General features: G+C 39.9%; 2 protein-coding genes across 4 annotated transcripts in view; one reads left to right on the plus strand and one right to left on the minus strand.

Annotated features, from left to right (window-relative positions):
• Positions 1 to 231: 231 nt before the first annotated feature.
• On the minus strand, positions 232 to 17,908 carry PTCD2 (pentatricopeptide repeat domain 2). The gene is given in 11 exon segments (XM_075526327.1): positions 232 to 1,351; positions 2,717 to 2,830; positions 3,619 to 3,693; positions 5,247 to 5,360; positions 9,121 to 9,212; positions 10,423 to 10,501; positions 12,014 to 12,131; positions 12,964 to 13,093; positions 15,444 to 15,536; positions 17,715 to 17,838; positions 17,840 to 17,908. Coding segments are annotated over 11 exon segments (1,233 nt in total). The 3' UTR covers positions 232 to 1,126.
• MRPS27 (mitochondrial ribosomal protein S27) overlaps positions 17,806 to 18,670 on the plus strand; it is a 47,829-nt gene continuing 46,964 nt past the window's right edge. Inside the window, exon 1 of one of the 3 annotated variants that reach the window (XM_075526326.1) lies at positions 17,806 to 17,970. In XM_075526326.1, coding sequence (XP_075382441.1) covers positions 17,907 to 17,970 — 64 coding nt within the window. In that variant the 5' untranslated portion in view covers positions 17,806 to 17,906. The remainder of the gene's footprint in view (positions 17,971 to 18,670) is intronic. The other 2 variants (XM_075526324.1, XM_075526325.1) reach the window with 2 other exon arrangements.

Raw genomic sequence — 18,670 nt, forward strand, 5'->3', positions numbered from 1 at the left:
GAGACAAAAATAAAAAGAACAGAAGCCAAAAGAAAGATAAGGCTGCCCAACTTGGAGAGTACCAAGCTAGGCTCCACCTAGTCTTGTGCTCACAGGACTGCTAAGTTCTGTACTAACAGGCTCATCACTTCATATGCAGAAGGAAACCAGAAGTACCTCAGTGCCAGCCAAGGTATCACTGTTTCCAATTCCTTGTATTCCAGATGGCGAATGAGAAAAGATTTTTGGGTACACAGGACTCATAGTTAAACACAGCTTTTTATTACTAGAAGCAAGCACATTTGGCCTGGAGTCATTAAAGCTGTGTCAATGTGAAGCTTCTTTGCACTGTTTTTATGATCACTTGCTCTACATATAAGTGAATTTTGCAGATGATACGTAATTCTAGTCTAAAAAAGTGATCGTATTTGCTCTAAGAAACTTGTTAGGACTTAGTTGCAAACTTGTATCAAGATCTGCTTATCCTGGGATGGTTAACATCCAAATTGGAAGAAGTGATATGTAGGGCCACTCACTCTGAGACTCTGACTTTTGTTCAGGAATCTCCAGTTGGTGGACCATGCTACCTCCCATTGCATTTCCATGATTCCATTTGATATGAAAAAACATATTAACATGTTGCTTCTGAAAAAAGATACTAAAGGGAACAAAAGATGCTTGCTTTCCTCTGATTCTCTTGAGATGTATGGAATTTGAATAAACAGTTAAAGCACTTCCGTACTCTTTTATCTGGACTCTGGACTGCATCTATCCTTTCAGTCAGAACATTACATTTGATGAAGACAGAATTTTTTTCATGAACCACAGAAGTCAGGTCAGAAACGCATCCTATTTTGTTCACTTCCATCAGGACATTTAGCATAGGAAAATCCTGATTTAAGTGCCTGAGGAAAAACTTCAAACCATTCTATCACTCCATTTCTGATCAACACACAAATACCCACTGTCATGGCTTGTTTTTAGTATCAAAATTGAAATGTGGAAGCTACATGATCTGTATTTAAAATGCAGTTTCACACAAATGACTGAAACAATTGTTCATTGTGGAGGAGGGCAGAAGACATTTTATTTGAACCTGGCTTCTAAGAGATGCTAACAGCAGTTCAGTTTGCCATCAAATATTGAACTATTCCAGCAACAGATTTGACCGAAGTGGTTTAGCAGCCTGATAGCCCAATTGCTTCTGATTTAAAAGCTTTGCAGGGGTCTTCTTTGAACCAGGAATCTGGAAAAGCATGTCTTCCAGCGTGCACATGGTTATCCGTCCTGAAGCTTGTAGTTTTGTATAAATATCTCCTAATTTGGCAGAAAGGTTGGGGTTTTCTTCCATCTTTTCCCTGACTGTAGCCAGCTAAGGAGGAGAAAGACAGACTGTCACAGTTCAGCAAGCGAAGATCTCATTCAACCACCATACTGAAGACAAGCAATCACTCAAAAAACAAAAAAAGTACACAACCTAAGATACGCGGCTAACACAATGACTCATAAGAAGAGAATTTTATGTGGCACACATTATGTACATCACTAGACAATGGTGGAAATGCACTGGATACCCATTAGAGAGAGTTTATTGATTTAAAACTTCCTCAAAATTGTACAGTCCTATTTTCAGTCCTAGTACAGACTAATACAATTATTTTCTATTTAAACCCAGGAAACGTTCCTGGAATCTGTTTTCCAGATCAGCATGATTCTAATTATTATTATGTATCACACTAAATGTACAGTACAGTACAAATCAATAAAAGTCAGCCTATAGAATACTGAGAAGTTCTGTATGCCATACACAGAGTATGACCTCAAGTATAAGTAAATCTCTCAAAAATTTTTTATTGATCAATAACCTTTTGTGGAAGGAATGGGTTAGGACTAATGCTTAGTCTTCTTAGGGACTGTTACAAATTTGCCAAAGAAAATCAAAATATGTTGACACATGGAACATTTATTGCAATGAATTTACAAAATGAAATGCTGCTTAAAGAAATTTCTTTTCAACATAGCAGTTAATATACAGGGGCTATGTTTTGAAGGTATGCCCCCCTTCCACCTAGTATTTATATTTTACGTACCAGTTATTCATTTTGTTTAATAGGCAGCAGTGAAAGGCTAAGCATTTAATTATTAACACAGTCTTAAAATATCTTGTTCCACAGACACGTTCAAAATGAATATACTAGTAAGTTTCAGGAAAAGCAGCAGCAATGCTGCCAAGCTGACAGGCATACATATGCGCTCTGAAGGAAGCCTTCTTGGCGATCAATACTGTAGAAGCTATTTTTTATAGTAAAATATAGTAAAATAGCAAAAGCTATTATTTCCTATATCACACTCCCCTGTATAGCATCACAGGTCTTTGCAAATATTACCAACCTAACAATATCGCTGTGATCAGAACTTTATTCTCATTTTTACATCAAATGAAAATAGCATAGAAGGCAAGGGATTAAATTATTTAATGCCACTAGGGAACGCTTCATCTACATTCAGATGACATTTGAGCTTCTAAGAGCAGGATCCTCAATAAAAAAGGGAAGTGGACACCTAAGTGCTTTGTCCGACAGTACAGAAAGCCAGCCAGCTGCTTTGGCATCTGAATGCATCAGAATCCAAACAACTTTAGTCTGGTGAACACAGGCATCTGAAGTTCTGTAGCTGAACCACTGTCATCATGGCTCAGCCAAGCACCATGGACCTCCTCTCATTACTGTATACTTACCACCTGCTCAGAAAACTCAATTTTTTTCACAAAGGGAGGAGTATCTACTTCCACTGCTGCCTCTAATGTCTTTATTACTTCTTCTAGCAAACCAGATCTGAGATGGACAAGAACCTTAAAAATAAAATAAAACCAGACCACACAAATAGTACTGATCATCAGAATACAAATTTTAAAAAAAGTGTTTGAGGAAGACATGAAGAAAAGCAGGACAAAATACATTTCTAGATGCTGTGCTGATAAAAATCCATTAATCATGAAGAAAGCAGAGGGAATGATCAATTTCCACAAAGGTTTGGGTTTTTTTCACAGCTAGGACCTGGAAAGGAAGGGTGAGCCTGGAGGCAGAGCTCCTCTGATGGCGCTGCATTAGCTGTGCTTGAATAAGTTGTTTTTTTCCATAGCTTAGAGAGGTCACTTACTGGGCACATGCAGTAGACTTTCTCTCAGGTTGTAGACCACGCAATTAAAGAAAAAATTTGTTGTATTTACATATGTGGTTAAGGTTCACAGGGCTGAAGGAGGCCTGAAGTGGGCAGAGCACAGCTAAGGAAAGCATTTACTTGGAGCTGTGTTTTTTTAAATCTCTTGTAGCAAGAAAGCAGAAAGTCACAATGTCATAATTAGAAATTGTTCATAGGTCTATACTCACAGATGTAGGACTTGTCTACTTTCCGTTCCCATCTATGGTAGGAAGCGACTTTAAAAAATGGGGGGAGGGTGTTAACAATTCAGAATGTAACTCATCCAAGTGACAGAAATTGATGTTGGCTCACAAAGAAGCTCAGCAACAGCACTGATACACGTCTGTGCTACTAAGAAGTTGGCCTTCTGTTACTTCACACAGGGGAGTTTTTTGCGTACTTCTCTGCAAGATTCTAATACACAGCAAGCATACTTACTTTAAGATTATTGTATAGTTTGCTCTCTGTTTTCATTATCTGGGAACAATAAAATTTGGCTTGCGTTACATCATTCTAGGAAAGAATTATAAATACAATTATAAAAATAGAATTATAAAAATACAGTTAAACATGTGTGACACATTTTCACAATAAAAGTTCAAGAAAAACAGCAGTCTTTTCAATGAATCACAAACCATCATCTAGAATCCCTTCACCAAGATTCACAGACTCCAAACAGCATCCAGCCTGTGAAAGGAACACCCCACGCTGGAGTTCCCATGTCATCTGGCTCTTTAGCACATTAGACAGTACTCCCTGCCTCAGATCAGCAGGGAAAGGAAGCATGTAACCAACACTGAGCATGAGGGCACCTGAAAGATAAAAGATCTACACACATGCTCAGTTTGGCCCATGTCAAAGTACTTAAATGAAGGGCAGCATATGTTAATGCAGGTATTTATCTTGCCCAGCACTTTTAACCTTTTGGACATACGCATTTACAGCATCGTGTCTATGCCATCAACTGATTTGTATAGACAGTAAATGTTACACTGACATTTACTAGACCAACCACTGTTCCTTGGAATCAAGAAACATCTTACTCAAAGCAAGACGTACTGTCAAAGATCATGCAGCTTAAGGAATATTTACGTGTAATGTGGAACATTTTTTTGTTTGCAAAACAAGAATCTTAACTGATTTTTACATAAAGCAACAGCATCAAGGATATTTCATGTTGTTTCAGAGATGGAGATTTTGTTTTTTAACCTCAATGCCAATGAGAAGCCCTGTCATGCCATCATGCACATGAATAAAGTTTCAACGATGCTACTGTTCAGTGTCTCTGTTCACAGAGACAGTGTAAAAAAGACCACAGAGTGCATAAGAAAATTTTAACAATTCTACTTCATTCATTCAAATCTGTGAACAACATAGCTCTTACAGTGCCTCTGACCTCTGTTTAGACATGAAACAGAGAAGGCTCAGAATTTCCTCAAGCTGTATACACAAATTAATGGCAGAGGACATACCAGACTTTAGGATTTCCTAATTGTTATTGTCCTGCTCAATCTTTCACCCTGTACTGCTTCAGAGCCTCAGTGCTTAGGCACATGAGGTATATGAAAATGTCCCCCTGAAGAAACATGTTGTGGAGAGGGCAGGCCATCTCCTAGGCAGTAGGGCAATACACATCATAGCCTTTAAGGTTGCCTCCCAAGATAAACATTTTAAAGAGATGATTGTGCAAATATTTTAAATTATCATTTTAATTCTATTTAAAGGAAACCATCACTAAATAGTAGTATCTGCAGGACTTGGTCCATGGTTACATCTAACCTGCTGGCCCAACTCTCTTTCATTTTCTAAAAATATATGGCATTGTCACTAGCACAAAATACCTGTGCATTACACTCGAGACATATGTTTAGATTTCAGAATTTCCACATTCACTATGTGTGGGAGTTGTCTATAATCCTACTCTTTCGGGGGCCTAAAAGTTCTAGTACTTGAGGTTATTACATAGATCAGTTATGCTTCCTCTATGTTAGCTTCCTTTCAAGGACTATCTTACTACAATAAAACTATAGAGATTCAGGCACAAATCAAAACAAAAGGTACTGTACCTGCTTTAGAGCAGTTGCGACAGCAAAGCAGAACGCTCGGAGTGGCAATGTGTCACCTTTTAGCTGTGCTTCTTCAAGCAGTTTCGCAGAGATTTTGCAAGACTCCAGGTTGTCCTGCATAGAAATTTCAAACCTAAGCTGCACTTGTTATCCTTGTGATCTGAAAGGACTGTAGACAATTGCAATCACATTCAGAAGGCATTCAGAAGTCAACATACTGTAAGACCATCAAGGCAATCCATATCTGAATGCAACCAACAGATTCTGTGCAGCACTTCTTGAGAAACACAACATCAAAACATGATATTCAAAGCTACAGAGTTCAGAAGAGGGTAAAAATAGCTTCCATTATTTTAACAACTACACCTTGCCCTAATTATTTTGGCTTCTACAAGAGACAAAACAACCCCAGCAGTATGCTAAAACCAACAGACACTTTCCTTTCCACTTTCCAATCATTCCCAAATCAGGAAGAAAGCTGACTTCTTGGCCTTTATTCTAAAAGCTACATTAGATAGTTAATGAAAATCAATGTTTTCTAAGCATTGAACTACTCAGCACCATTATACTAAAGAAATCTGTGTACATGCAAATTTGAACATTCAGCAATTTTTAGCCTCTCTTACGGATTACATCTTGCAAGATGTTTCCAAAGTATATATTCTAATATGATAGCTTAGACTTTTGCCTTTTTTCCAACACAGAAAGCTTCCATTATTGCTGGGGCTATTTTCAATAGGAGTCTTTAGTAAAAGGCAATGAGTTTACCTGTGCATTACCTCACAAGCCACCAACTCTCAAAAACAACACTCCTCACACTGGAAATTATGAGTAGAGTTGACTGGACCCCAAACAAAATAATACCTGCAAAACTTAAAAGCTGGCAGCAGGAAGGTTTTGTAACAACTGGTACCACCAATGGCGATAGGAGCTTTTATATTCCTTCCTAGTATTTGGTGTTGATTTCTGTTCCTACTGTTCAAAGCATCATTCCTGCAAAATACTGGACATGATTTACAGGATAGGGTCATCCTTTGGGTGTTTAAGGGATGCTTTTCGATGCCACTGCTGAACGGTCTGCACAGCTTGTGAAAATACCTTTTAAACCACATGAGAAAGCTGTGATTTAAAACATGTTCTTTGAAAATTTAGGAACATTCTGACCACCAGAAGATTGATTATTATTACATAAATATTTTGTTGTCATCAAAAGGCCTATAGCCCTTTCCTGCACTAAAAGAAGGACCATCTGTTACCTTAGAGGATAGCAGTGCCTTACAATGATTTAGAACATCCCAGAAGTGTTTTAGAGTTGATCTCTAAAACAGTTTTGTACAAAGGTTAAACATTAATTCCTTTGTTTATCCACTAGCAATATCTGAGCTTTAAGCCTTGTACATTTTTCTGTACTGGTCTCTGGCATGGTTATTCAAAAGAAAGCAAGAATTAACCTGGTAAAAATCCAGAACTGCTTTTAATGATACTAGCATCATTATTTCCAGTATTCAAGTAGTGCATCTTGAAGATATTTCCCTTTGAGATTTTTTTCTCAAGTTTCTTATGTTGCATCCTGAGCAAAAACACTTTTGAGCTTCATGGTTTCTCCTCCTACCACTCACAGCTGAATCAACAGATTAAGCTTTTGAAAGAGCTCCACCTAATCCTCTTTAGTGCATAAAGGGTTACTACAGCTTATACCCTTATTTATAGTATTTTATCTTAATGAAAAAAAAACCCACAAATTTATTGTGGCTGTTAAAATAACTGGGTGACAGTTTAGAATAATTTCCCCTCTATTTTTATCAATTCGCTAAACAAGTAATGATGGGCCAGATTCTCTACTGAAAACACAGGTAAGGCCAGAAGTAGTAGAAAACAGAAGTCTCAGGAACCTCTTCTGGTTGCACATGCCATAGATCCAAACCTTCTAACAGCAGGCCATGGAAAGAACCACGTAAAGATTTTAGGGAAGAAGCTACAGTAGAGGGAGTAAAGGATACCTCAGAGAAACACAGTGGGTTTCTGTGAAAGCCTTTACCTAAACGGGAAGAGTATAGACCAAGGAGCAACCTTGAAGTGGTAAATTTTCCCTCAGTAGATGCTAGTAGCAAACACCAGCTTATAAACTTGGGTTGTAGCAGAGTGTCAGAGTCTTTGTACATTCATAACTTTCTAAAAAAGGTGCCTTCTATGTAGAGCTGGTAACATCCCTAAACTGTAACCATAAATCTCTAGCTGTTTTTAACAGCAGACAACTTCCACAGCTCTTTCTCAGCTTTGTCTACTGCCCCACTCTCCAAACACCAAAGCCATATGGCTATTTCTATTTCCCCTGACCTAAAGGCAGCCCTGATTCATTAGAACTGAGAATTTCAGAAGCACCACATAAATTACTGCTGAGCTATGACTCTAGGCCAACTCCTTTTTATCACATATGCACTCAGTTTCATTGTATGGTTAACTGAGAAACCTGAGGAAGTTTACTCTAGTGGTATAATTTTTCCTCAGCTGGTGTCCTTCTTCCTAAAAACATGGGGAAATAGAAGAAGAGTTTCCTACTGAGTTTGGGAAGGGCCTATGTTAATATTTCAAATTGCAGAACTGATTCAAATCTGGAGAGGAAGATCAAAAGAAAAAAAAGTTTGGGGATCTCAATTTGCTACAAAAGGGAAACAGTTCTAAGGAAACACTTGTAGAACCTATGTAGCCTAGTTTCTTACTGTGTTCATACTCTTTTTCTCTGAGCTAAAAATACAGTTAAGCTAAGGGGCAGCCTGTCTCTCACTGAAGGCATTCATTTAGGTTTCCCTTCTCCACTCAGCTCAGTAGGAACTCTCCACTATCCTCAGTAGGAACAGGTTACCTTTGAGAACTCTAATCCTTGTCAAATTTGGGTGCAATTACAGAAATGGTTCAAGGTTACTTGGAGAGGGCGGGGAGAAACGGATGGGAGATATCTGATAAACAGAACATGTCTGTCCTGGTTTTGGCTGGGATAGTGTTAATTTTCTTCCAGCTGGTACGGTGCTGTGTTTTGGATTTAGTATGAGAAAAAATGTGATAACACACTGATGTTTTAGTTGTTGCTAAACAGTACTTATACTCGTCACGGGCTTTTCAGCTTCCCATGCTCTGCGAGGTGCACAAGAAGCTGGGAGAGGGCACAGCCAGGACAGCTGACCCAAACTGGCCAAAGGGATATTCCATACCGTATGACGTCATGCTCAGTATATAAACTGGGGGGAGTTGGCCAGGGGGCAGTGATCGCTGGCTGGGCATCGGTCAGTGGATGGTGAGCAACTGCATTGTGCATCACTTGTTTTGTACATTGTTTTATCATTGTTATTATTATTTTCCCTTCCTCTGCTGTCCTGTTAAACTGTCTTTATCTTAACCCATGGGTTCCCCCCCCCCAATTCTCTCCCCCATCCCACCAGGATGGGGGAGGAGGGCAAGCTGTGTGGTGCTTAGTTGCTGACTGGGTTTACACCACAACAGTATCATACATATGCCTTGTCTCTCTATAAAACCAATACTGAGGCTCAAGCACAGAGTGTAGTCTGAAGAGAGGCACAGATCCCAGAGAAAGAATACTATCAGCTAATCAAAGACTGTATCAAATTTGTTCCTTAGTGCTTACGTCCATGTAATTTTTTAGAGATTTGCTTTGTGACAGTAGTTTGTATGGGAAGCTATACATGTGCACCATATCATGCACAATGAAGCAATTTAGGACCTAAATATGTCTAAAATATTTGCACTAGATAAGAAATCATGGCTGGGAACATATGGAAATTTTAAAATCCAAAATAACAGGAAGACATAGAGAAGGCATTTCAAATACTTTTTCATCATGTAAATTGAAAATACTTACCAGTTTGTAGCATATTGCAAATGCAAGTAGATACGTTTCTTTGTTGAAAGGTATACCTTGTTTTTTCATTTCTACCAGAACTTCCAAAGCACCTATCAAAATTACATTAGAGTTACTCACCTCACAAATTTAAGGCTGTACATTTAGTAACTGAGAAAGAAAAAAAATCTCAATGTGGTATGAGCTCAGTAAGTCTATTTAAAAATAAGAATGTAAACTGAAATCTGTTATTTTTTAAAAAATTAATACATTACAAAAAGTTTAATTGAGGGTCAGTTGGATATAAATATTTCTTCCCAGCAAGGGAAGGAAAAGCAAGGAGGTTTTCAATCTACATTAGCATCCGGCCTTACTGTTCTATTATTTTCATACAAATCTAAAACTAAATTCTGGATACTTGACAAAGCCACTCTCATTCTTCCTAACTGCCCAGAAAGCAAGCCTTTTAATCATATGATTAAAGCTTCCACCTTTGTAGGCAAACTATCTAACAGCTCCCAATAACGCACATGCTCCACTACACCATAACACTGCATTCAGGCTCTGATCTAGTTATTTTTATAGTGGCTCAGTTTCAACTTTTAGGACAACTGCTGGACTTAGATTTGCCAAATGTCAAGAGACCAAGCAGTGTGTGTTCAACAAATTTCAAATAAAGGGATTTACTTGAAAAACTTACTCCATACTCAACCTGAGATTTTTTAATGAAAAGTCTTTTCAGACAGGTCAGATGAGTCCCCCTTATCCTCACCAATGGCCAAACTGATTTGAAGCATTTGACTTAAATATTGCAATAGCCACTCTGTGTGGGCACACTAGTAAGACAAACCAAGTGAAGACTATGGTCTGGTTTTGTTATCAAAGGAAAAAGGGTACTCTTCCCTGCTCTGACACAAATATGGAACTGCCAAAAAAATTGTTGAAGAACTTGCTGTTCCAAAAACCACATAAAACAAACTTTGAATAGAGAAAACAAAAAGCTATGGGAAATTACAAACCAAAGAGAAGTTAAGCCTTCAGAGAAGAGGGTTTAGGAAACAAGCCCCCCTGTATAATCACAATTCAGTGCAACTGAGAATGGTAAGAATACCATTGGAACTATGAAACAAATACAGCCTTCCATTTTGATTACACACTAGAGTGCAGCTCATTCACATCTACAGATTTACATGCTGTTTGGCCTTCTAAACCCATAAACCAACCAGCAATATTCATTAAAAATATATGTATTTATATGCACGCACACACTTAACAGTGAGAAGCATCCTCCTCAAAATGTATATGCCTTAGCACAGTACTTACTTTCAAAATGGCCCTTTTTAAACAACATCGTCATCAAAATATGGAATGATGTACTCTCTGAGAAAAAACCATGCAAATTCTGGAGAAGAAACATACAAACAGAGCAAGTGTAAAGAAAGTTAGGACAGTGAGCATTCTTACTATGCACAGCATTTAGCAGGTCTTCCTACTGGAATAAGCCCCCTCTTCACAAGTTCAACATTTAATTCTCTAGCTTCCCTGACTGTCCCTCTGTCAAGTAACCTCTAAAATACCAGTGACTCAGTATGGTCAAAAGCTCACTAAAATTAAACAGAAATTTCCCAGAGATTCCCACTATCATTTTTTTTAATGACAGATTGTGACCTCTAAGTTAATGCAATCAGAAGTCACTGACTAATGGCAGCTCCAAAATCTCAGCAGAAATACAGCTTGCAGCTGATTAACAATACCTTTGGGGTAAATTACCACCAGAATGAAATTGAATGAATTTTCTGCTAATCACAATATCAAATAATGAAGAGATCAGCACATGGGCTTGAGTGATGACAAGCAGAGTAGCAGAAGAAAGAACAAGTATATTTTACATTCCACTTCAATCACACTGTGTTGGGAATAGCCAAATAAAATGCCAGAGGTATTAAGTCTAAATTTCTGCAGCAGAGTCTGAAGAAGTGGTACTCTACCTTACTATCCATCAGTAACTAAGTCCTATTAAGTACTGCAGGTCCTGTCTTAATGACATAGATCTCAATCAAAAAAACCCAAACCAAAATGAAAACCACACATACTCTTACACATGCCTAATTTAAGAATACTAGCCCAAGCAAGAATTCTCCCATTTCTGGCTAGGCATACCTCATGCCTTAATGAATTAACATCATAGACAAGACTTTCCACCGGTCGCCAGAGATTTTTGAAGACACAACATTATTGCACAGAATCTTTTTAATTTTTTATAGAATCACAGAATGGTTTGGGTTGGAAGGGACCTTAAAGATCATCTAGTTCCATATACACTGGGCATGATTAATATCCTGTCATAATAGCACACACAGCATTTTACAGATGTTCAGGAACAAGTCCTTAAGTTTCTTCAGCACTAAAATGGCCAAGTTCCTGAGCTGATGAATATCACACCACCCCTACAGGGTTCAGAGAGAGTTTGAAGTACAGAGTAACATGATAAATCTGTTGGTGCAAATAATCCCAGGGATTTCAGAGGACTACTACATAACAACTCAGAAGTGTTCATTTCCAAGAATGACCTAATGCAACACAGGATGCAGGAAAACATGCATCAGCTGTGTTCATTTGAGGAATTATTTTTTAATTGATACTTTTTATTCAAAGGATGCAATTATACAGAATTAAAACAATAAAGTTATCAGTCAAACTAGCATTTAATTTTCTTTTAATCACTGTTTTGCTATTTTAAAAATAAAAACCATGTGATATGCATCCTTACATTAATGTCATAGACATCCTTGCTACTGCAACACATATACTTCAAGTCTATGAGCTCATGCAAGGCTTGTGAGTAGCATACCAATTACTCATATTGGACTAATAACAACAACAACAATATTTTCAAAATATATAGGGGAATTACCTGATCTTTGATAAGTTCTACTGCAGGTCTTTCAAGGTCCAGCTCATAACATAGCCTCATAAAGAGGGGCCCAAATTTAAAATTATGTAAGGCTGTAATTCCATTCTGTTCATGGTACCTATTGGAAAGATTAAAGAAAGTAAATCACACAGCGCATGGAATTTGTCAAGGGAAAACAGCTTAAACAGACAGGAAGATTTGTATATGCAATGACAGAGGCACACTTCTCTGTATGCACCAGCCAATGACATTTAGGTAACAGCAGATTAATTTTATGGAAAAATATTGTTTTGATCAAACTCATAAATTAACTAGTAATATGTAATCTCTTCTATTTCCAGTAAAGTAACCTGCATTGGATTAGTAACAGAATGGGTCTCTGCCACAAAAATTCCCAGTTACTTTACCTTCTATTTACAGAGCAATATAGCACAGGAAGTTGCAGCAGTCTATTTTAGCAGCAGTACCTGCTAAGATACCTCAACTTTTTCTCTCCTGCACTAAAAAACAAATAAAAAGACAAAAATAAAGTGTTTCACTTTTTTCTTTATAGCTTCTACACTGTAACTGCTGGGAAGGCTTTCATTCACAAAACCTCCTGACCTGCCACTGCTGAGCCCAGACCAGTTTATAACCAGGCGTGTCTTGGCTAGAAAATGCCAGTGAACACACCACTACCTCCCAGCTGAGAGATGATGTTTCTGTGTGGCTCACCATTCATTCTGCATACAGGACACCACTTTGCTCCCATAGCTTGACTCTCATCTGAGAGTCTCTGAAGGGTTGCAAGACCCAAAGTAAATGAAAATAGAGCCTTAGTTTAAGGGATTAACTATGCATACAGCCACTGAATTAGGGCAAGCCCTCAACTGCAGACATAACCTGAGATAATCTAATAAAAGCAAAAAAATAAAGACAGAAAAGAGTGTTAGGTGGACTGTTAAAAATACCTGTAAATAACTTTTCTGGCTAGTTCCACATCAGATGAAGTCTGACATAAATGCAGTAAATTTTTTAATTCATTTTTGAGAATCATTCCATTTTTCTTTAATTTTTCTTTAATACTTTCAAAATACGGATCTGAAAAAAAAACACATTATAGCAGCAGTCTATAGACAATTCCATTATCTGTGTTGCATACTTGGTACCTGAAACATGGAGATTCAATGAAGCAGAAAGCTTGTTTTTTCACCACGAAAAATGCATAAAGCTTCTCACAGACAAGCATGCCTAGGTGTCCCCATGAAGTCATGTCAGACTTGGAAAACCAAGAAGTTGCTTATTGTGAACTTAATTTAATTGTGTATGTTATGGAATATATCAGGTAATACAAAAATTTTAAAAAGGAAGGAAGTTTTGTAACCAACATTTTCTGCTTTATGTTCTTTTTTTAAAAAGCTAGCAAACAAAAAAACCCAATCCCATTCAGCATTCAAACGAGCATAAGAACTTCTACTCAACACTGCTCATACAGAAGATTTAAATACCTTCACAATTGATGCAAACACAAGTCTCATACATAATCTATGTATTTCTATACATAGCCATAAACTTAGAGGTGCTTCCCTTCCCCCCCAAAACAGAGGTTTCTCTATCCAGCACATTTTCCTATGACAAAGCAAGCACAAAGACCAGTCCTTCAGTTTGTAATCTCAAGGCTCTGATTCAGATGTACACAAGATTAAAATCACATGTACCACCTGGCAGCCCCATTCCTCTAATGGTGCTGCCCCCCATCTTGGGCAGGGAAGTGAACCTTTTTGTAGCAGTTGTTGGGTCATTGCTGTTTCCAAGCTAGTAACCTACAAAAGAGGTGCAAAGTGAGCATCCCAGAGAACAACATATTCAGCTACTGGATGCATATCTGTTTGCTACATGTAAATACAAGTCCTTACTCAAGACTGAGATGCAGAACTGAATCCTGTGAAGTCAGAAAAATGTGCATATATAAGTATGCATATATAATGATTGTGATGTGTTCAGAAGTGTGGAGAAATTTAAAAAACTCCTGGGATCCAAACTGTATTTCTAAAGAACACATAATAGTTATTATAACTACTGTAGGTAATTATTTAACTGCTGTAGTTAAATAGTATAACTATTATAGTTAATAGTTGCATTATAACTATGATAAGTAATAGCTATTATATATTCTGTGTTACAGAATAGTTATAACTGCTTTTTCTATTTCTAAACCAAGTTTATTACTAGCCCTAAGTACTTTTCATCTTTCAAGTATTAGACTAAACACTGAGTACAGAAATCATGCATACATACACACAAATAGGTGCCTAGCACATTGTTTTCATTGGTTCTCAGGGGCTACTATTTGTACAAAACAAAATGGTCATCTGTGACCTGTAAAGCCAAATATTTGGCTTCTACAAACCTGTTTTAGCAAGAGTGATTGACCCATAGCAATAAATTCAATGCATCCCAAGTACAGGATGAATAATTCCCAATATGAGTATGTCATCGTCACAGCAAAATATAACAACATTATGACTTGCTCCTACCTGAGTTAAATTCTACTTTTACTTAATATAGAAAAACTGTCATGTTGACTTTACGTCCCGCTCTGTCCCAGAAGACTGGTTTATATAAAACTAAATTTGATTATCTGTATTTTCCTTGCCACACAAAAAAAATTAAAATTAAATACATCCTTTGGAACAATTGTCAATTTATATCACTAGAACACCTGCACATGATTAAACAGGTCCAGGAAACGGAGTTTTACCTAACCTTTCTTAAATATTAAAGGCAGACTTATTTTTATATTCATGTTCCTTAAATAAAGGAATTTGTATACACTTTAAACAGCATGACAAAATCTCCATCAGAAAAAATCCACCAATCTTGCTCCTTTGTTAGTTTGGAAAACCTGGATTTGTTTTCCATATTCTGAGTTATGCGTAAGTCATATGGAATTGGGTGTACAACTGAGAACTTACATTAGGTAAAAGATAAAAAACCTAAAGGAATAAGCTAACTAAATTTACAGAGCAGATTAAAAGAGAATTACTGGCATAGGCCTTCTCTGGATAGTTAAGTAACTATTAGGCTTTGTATTGACTTTCTCTGCTGATTATATATTTGAAGCAAGATTTGTAGACTGAAAGAGTATTTTCCATTAGACCATCTGACGAAGCTGGAAAAGCAAGGACACAAACATTTCAGGTCTTATGTTAACACCTTGCATACTTTAAAGCTCCTCCACATTTTCCAGCACAGCATAACTAATATTGTTTCATTCCACAAAGCCTCAGATCTTCCAATAATTTTAGCTACAAAAAATTTGCAAGAGGAATACATAAGTTGATGCTTTAAATGGGGTCAATTGGTGTCACATTATAATGACTTTGACTGTCTTGTTTCCTAGGACTCATGCTAAAATGGAGAATGGTGATTATGAAATAAATACTAATACCTTTATTGCCATGAACTTCATTTCTAATTGCCACTTTCATCTGCTGAAATTCTTGTAACTTTATATCATCTTCTGTTAGCAGATACCGCTTCCCTACCATAAGAAAAACAGAGGAAGGTTGAGTTTTACGTCACACTATCTGTTTTAATACGACTGAACTTTGCATTTATGAATTACTGCTGTTAATTATTGTGTGATGCCAGACCACTGGCAGCATGACACTAAAAAAAGACTGCAAAAATTGCAGTTGCTCATGTCACTGACAAAAGAACCCAAGCACTATGTTGCAGGTTTCCAGAGTTAATGTGTACAAGGATGAAGAAATACATATTTATTGGATGTGCAAAAGAAAAACTAGAGACTCCATTCCTCTCCACCTAGCCAAGGTACAGGAGGATTCTGCACAAGAATAAGATCTTTCTCCCCTTTCATGCTTTTATAATGATTTGTCTTGTCATCTCTTTCTTCGCCACAATTCACTAGTGGCACAGCTTCCTTTCCTCACATGTGCTGTCCCCGCTATTGTAGAATGTATCATTCTGGAAGCTCCAAACGCAGTAGGAAGACAAAGGGAAAAAACACAAAGCTTATTATTTGGATTGTAGTAACACTCAGGAGACCTAATGAAGTTCTGGTGCAGCACAGACATCAGAGATAAGACAGTCATTGAGTCTAGAATCTCAAAATGAACTTTGGGTGTTGAACTCGACTGTACTATGTTGTAATCTCCTTTAACAAAAGCGTCATGCAAATGCTGTTTGTGAAGTTTTTGCTGCCACAAAACCAGCTCTCCAGTAGATTTTTATTTACAACCAGTGATTTTGTAACGGAGAGTCACTGTAATAGTTTATGTTGTCACAATCTAATCTTTTAAGTTTTTGGCTTCTTAAAGAATGATTCTAATCATGAAGGGACAAGAGCAACTATTGACCTGCGTTAGGTTATTTTTTCTCCTTCTGCATTTCCCTAGCAAAATGTAACAGGCCATGCAAATAAAAACACTTGTCTTCTATGCAAGCAAAGTGTGCTAATGACACAGTTCATAAAATCTGAAGAAAAAAATCCATTAAATGGCACCTTTAGCCATTAAATTTAATGGAAACAGTTCCAATGTGTGAACAAATACACTTTATCCAGCATGGAATTGGCCTGGATTACCCTGCCATTTACTTCCCACAGGCCTTCTCCACTGGTCTAACACCGAAAGACCATCCCTGTCCTGGGCCTCTCCAGAGCTGATAAGGGAATCATGCCAGTGCCTGGGGTGGGGCTGGCGCACCACAGCGCATTGACACTCAGTGGTCACAGGCGGTATGAGCAGAGAGCTTGGGGCAGCAGAATTTTACCCTTCTTGAATTCAATTTGCTGAATTCTACCACTTCCTTAAATTCATATCTTACAATGTTATAGAAACAAACCAGTGCAAAACCAAATAAGAGGGACTCTGAAGAAAAAGGAGGGAGACTGATATGATGGCTGGTGCACACAGGTGGTGCAAGCCATCCCAGAGAACTTAACCAACCAACCTGCTTTACCTCAGACATGCTGCAACCCTCTAAAAGGAAGGCCAGTAAAGAGCGGTGGGCAGGCCACCATGCAGGGGGGATCTTCATGTCTCTGAGGGATCTAATAGAGCCATAAACTGAGCGAAACCTCCACCGACGTTGGCGCAGCAGGCCAGAAGCCAGACGGGGCCTATGCTGGGGAGTCCTCTGCCATACACCTCCTTTCCACATGCCCCTATTTTGTTCTCTGGGCGAGGGAGCACCTTCAAAAGGCATCTGAAGCCCAGGCATAGTGGTGGTGACAACCAGCAGGCACAGCCCAGCATCTGGATAATGTTGTCGTCCTCACAGAATAAATACACATTTATGAACCTGCATGTTTTGCTTGGGTTTTTTTCAGTGACTCGTATCCAGCCAGTGGCAAGCACGGGACAAATGCAGTAACGCTGCTGCCAACCCTCCCCGCGGGATATCTCTGCTGCACCAGCTCGGCCGGCCCACCGCAGCACAAACAGGCCCGCTCTGAAGCCCACCGGGAGCCCCTCGGCGCCCCCCCGCCCATAACCCGCGCCGAGAGGGGTATCCCCGCAGGAACTACAACTCCCGTCAGGCACAAGGCTGGCAGCGGTCGCCGGGCCCGCCAGGAGTTGTAGTACTCCCGTCGGCCTCGGCCTCGGCCTCCCCCCACCCCCACCCCAGCCGGCGGGCAGCCCAGGGCCCCAACCAGGTATCCCGCCGCCCGTCCCCGCCACGCAGCCCGCGGTACCTCCAGGCGCGCAGCCCCAGCAGCCCGAGGCGGGCGGGCGAACCGCCGAGCGCCGCACCGCCTCCCGCACCACCCGCTGGGAGCCGCCGGCGAGCACGGCCGCCATCTTGAGCCCGGGCCTGCCAGCGGCGGCCGGGGGCGGGGCGCTCGCAGGCCGGCCCCGCGCCGCCGCTCGCCTCCTCCCTCGGCGCCATGGCCGCCCCCGTGCTCAGGCGAGGCGTGCTCTGGAGCGGGAGGGCCTTCGGCGCAGCGGCAGGTCGGTGGTCCGCTGGCAGGCGGCAACGGGGCTCGCTACGGCGGCTGGGGCGGGGGGCAGCGGGCAGCGCGCTGAGGGACGGCGCGGGCCGGGCCGGGCCGCGGGGGACAGGCCCTGGCGGGGCGGACCCTCGACTCGGCGTGGTTGCCGCTGGCTGCGGTGGCCGCCGCCGTGGGGAGCGTGAGCGGGGACGGGGTGCTGTGTGGGGACTTTTCCTTCGCCTTTATACATATATATATATATAAAAAACTGGAGACAGCTCAGAGAACGGCGCATCACTAGCACGCCGCGCGGGAGAGTATTCTTAATTTGTTTTTTATAGCTATTCCACCTTGCCGATTTCATAGCTTGATATCTTAGGACCTGCCCTTTTGGGTCACGGGAAGCCGCACGGAGTCGTATGGAGGCCGCCAAACCCGCGGCAGTAAATGTTCAGCAAAACCTGGTAACTCAGGTGACAGAAGCACAACCAAGACTGATGTTTTTGAGAAGCCACCTTTCCAAAACTCCTGACCTTTGGGAAGAGCTGAACTCAGTAATGTTTACTTAAAGTGTGGTGATGATGGGTAACTTTATTGTGCCTTTTCAGCTTACCCGAGCAGAAATTTCTCTGTGATGCTTCCTGGTAGCTAGCTAGCTGACCGTGTCTCAAAAACACCGCCCTTCCTGCTGGCACTGGAGCCGCTCAGCAGTGAACCGG

This window comes from Mycteria americana, chromosome Z, assembly GCF_035582795.1.
Source record: "Mycteria americana isolate JAX WOST 10 ecotype Jacksonville Zoo and Gardens chromosome Z, USCA_MyAme_1.0, whole genome shotgun sequence".
Classification (NCBI taxonomy): Eukaryota; Metazoa; Chordata; class Aves; order Ciconiiformes; family Ciconiidae; genus Mycteria; species Mycteria americana.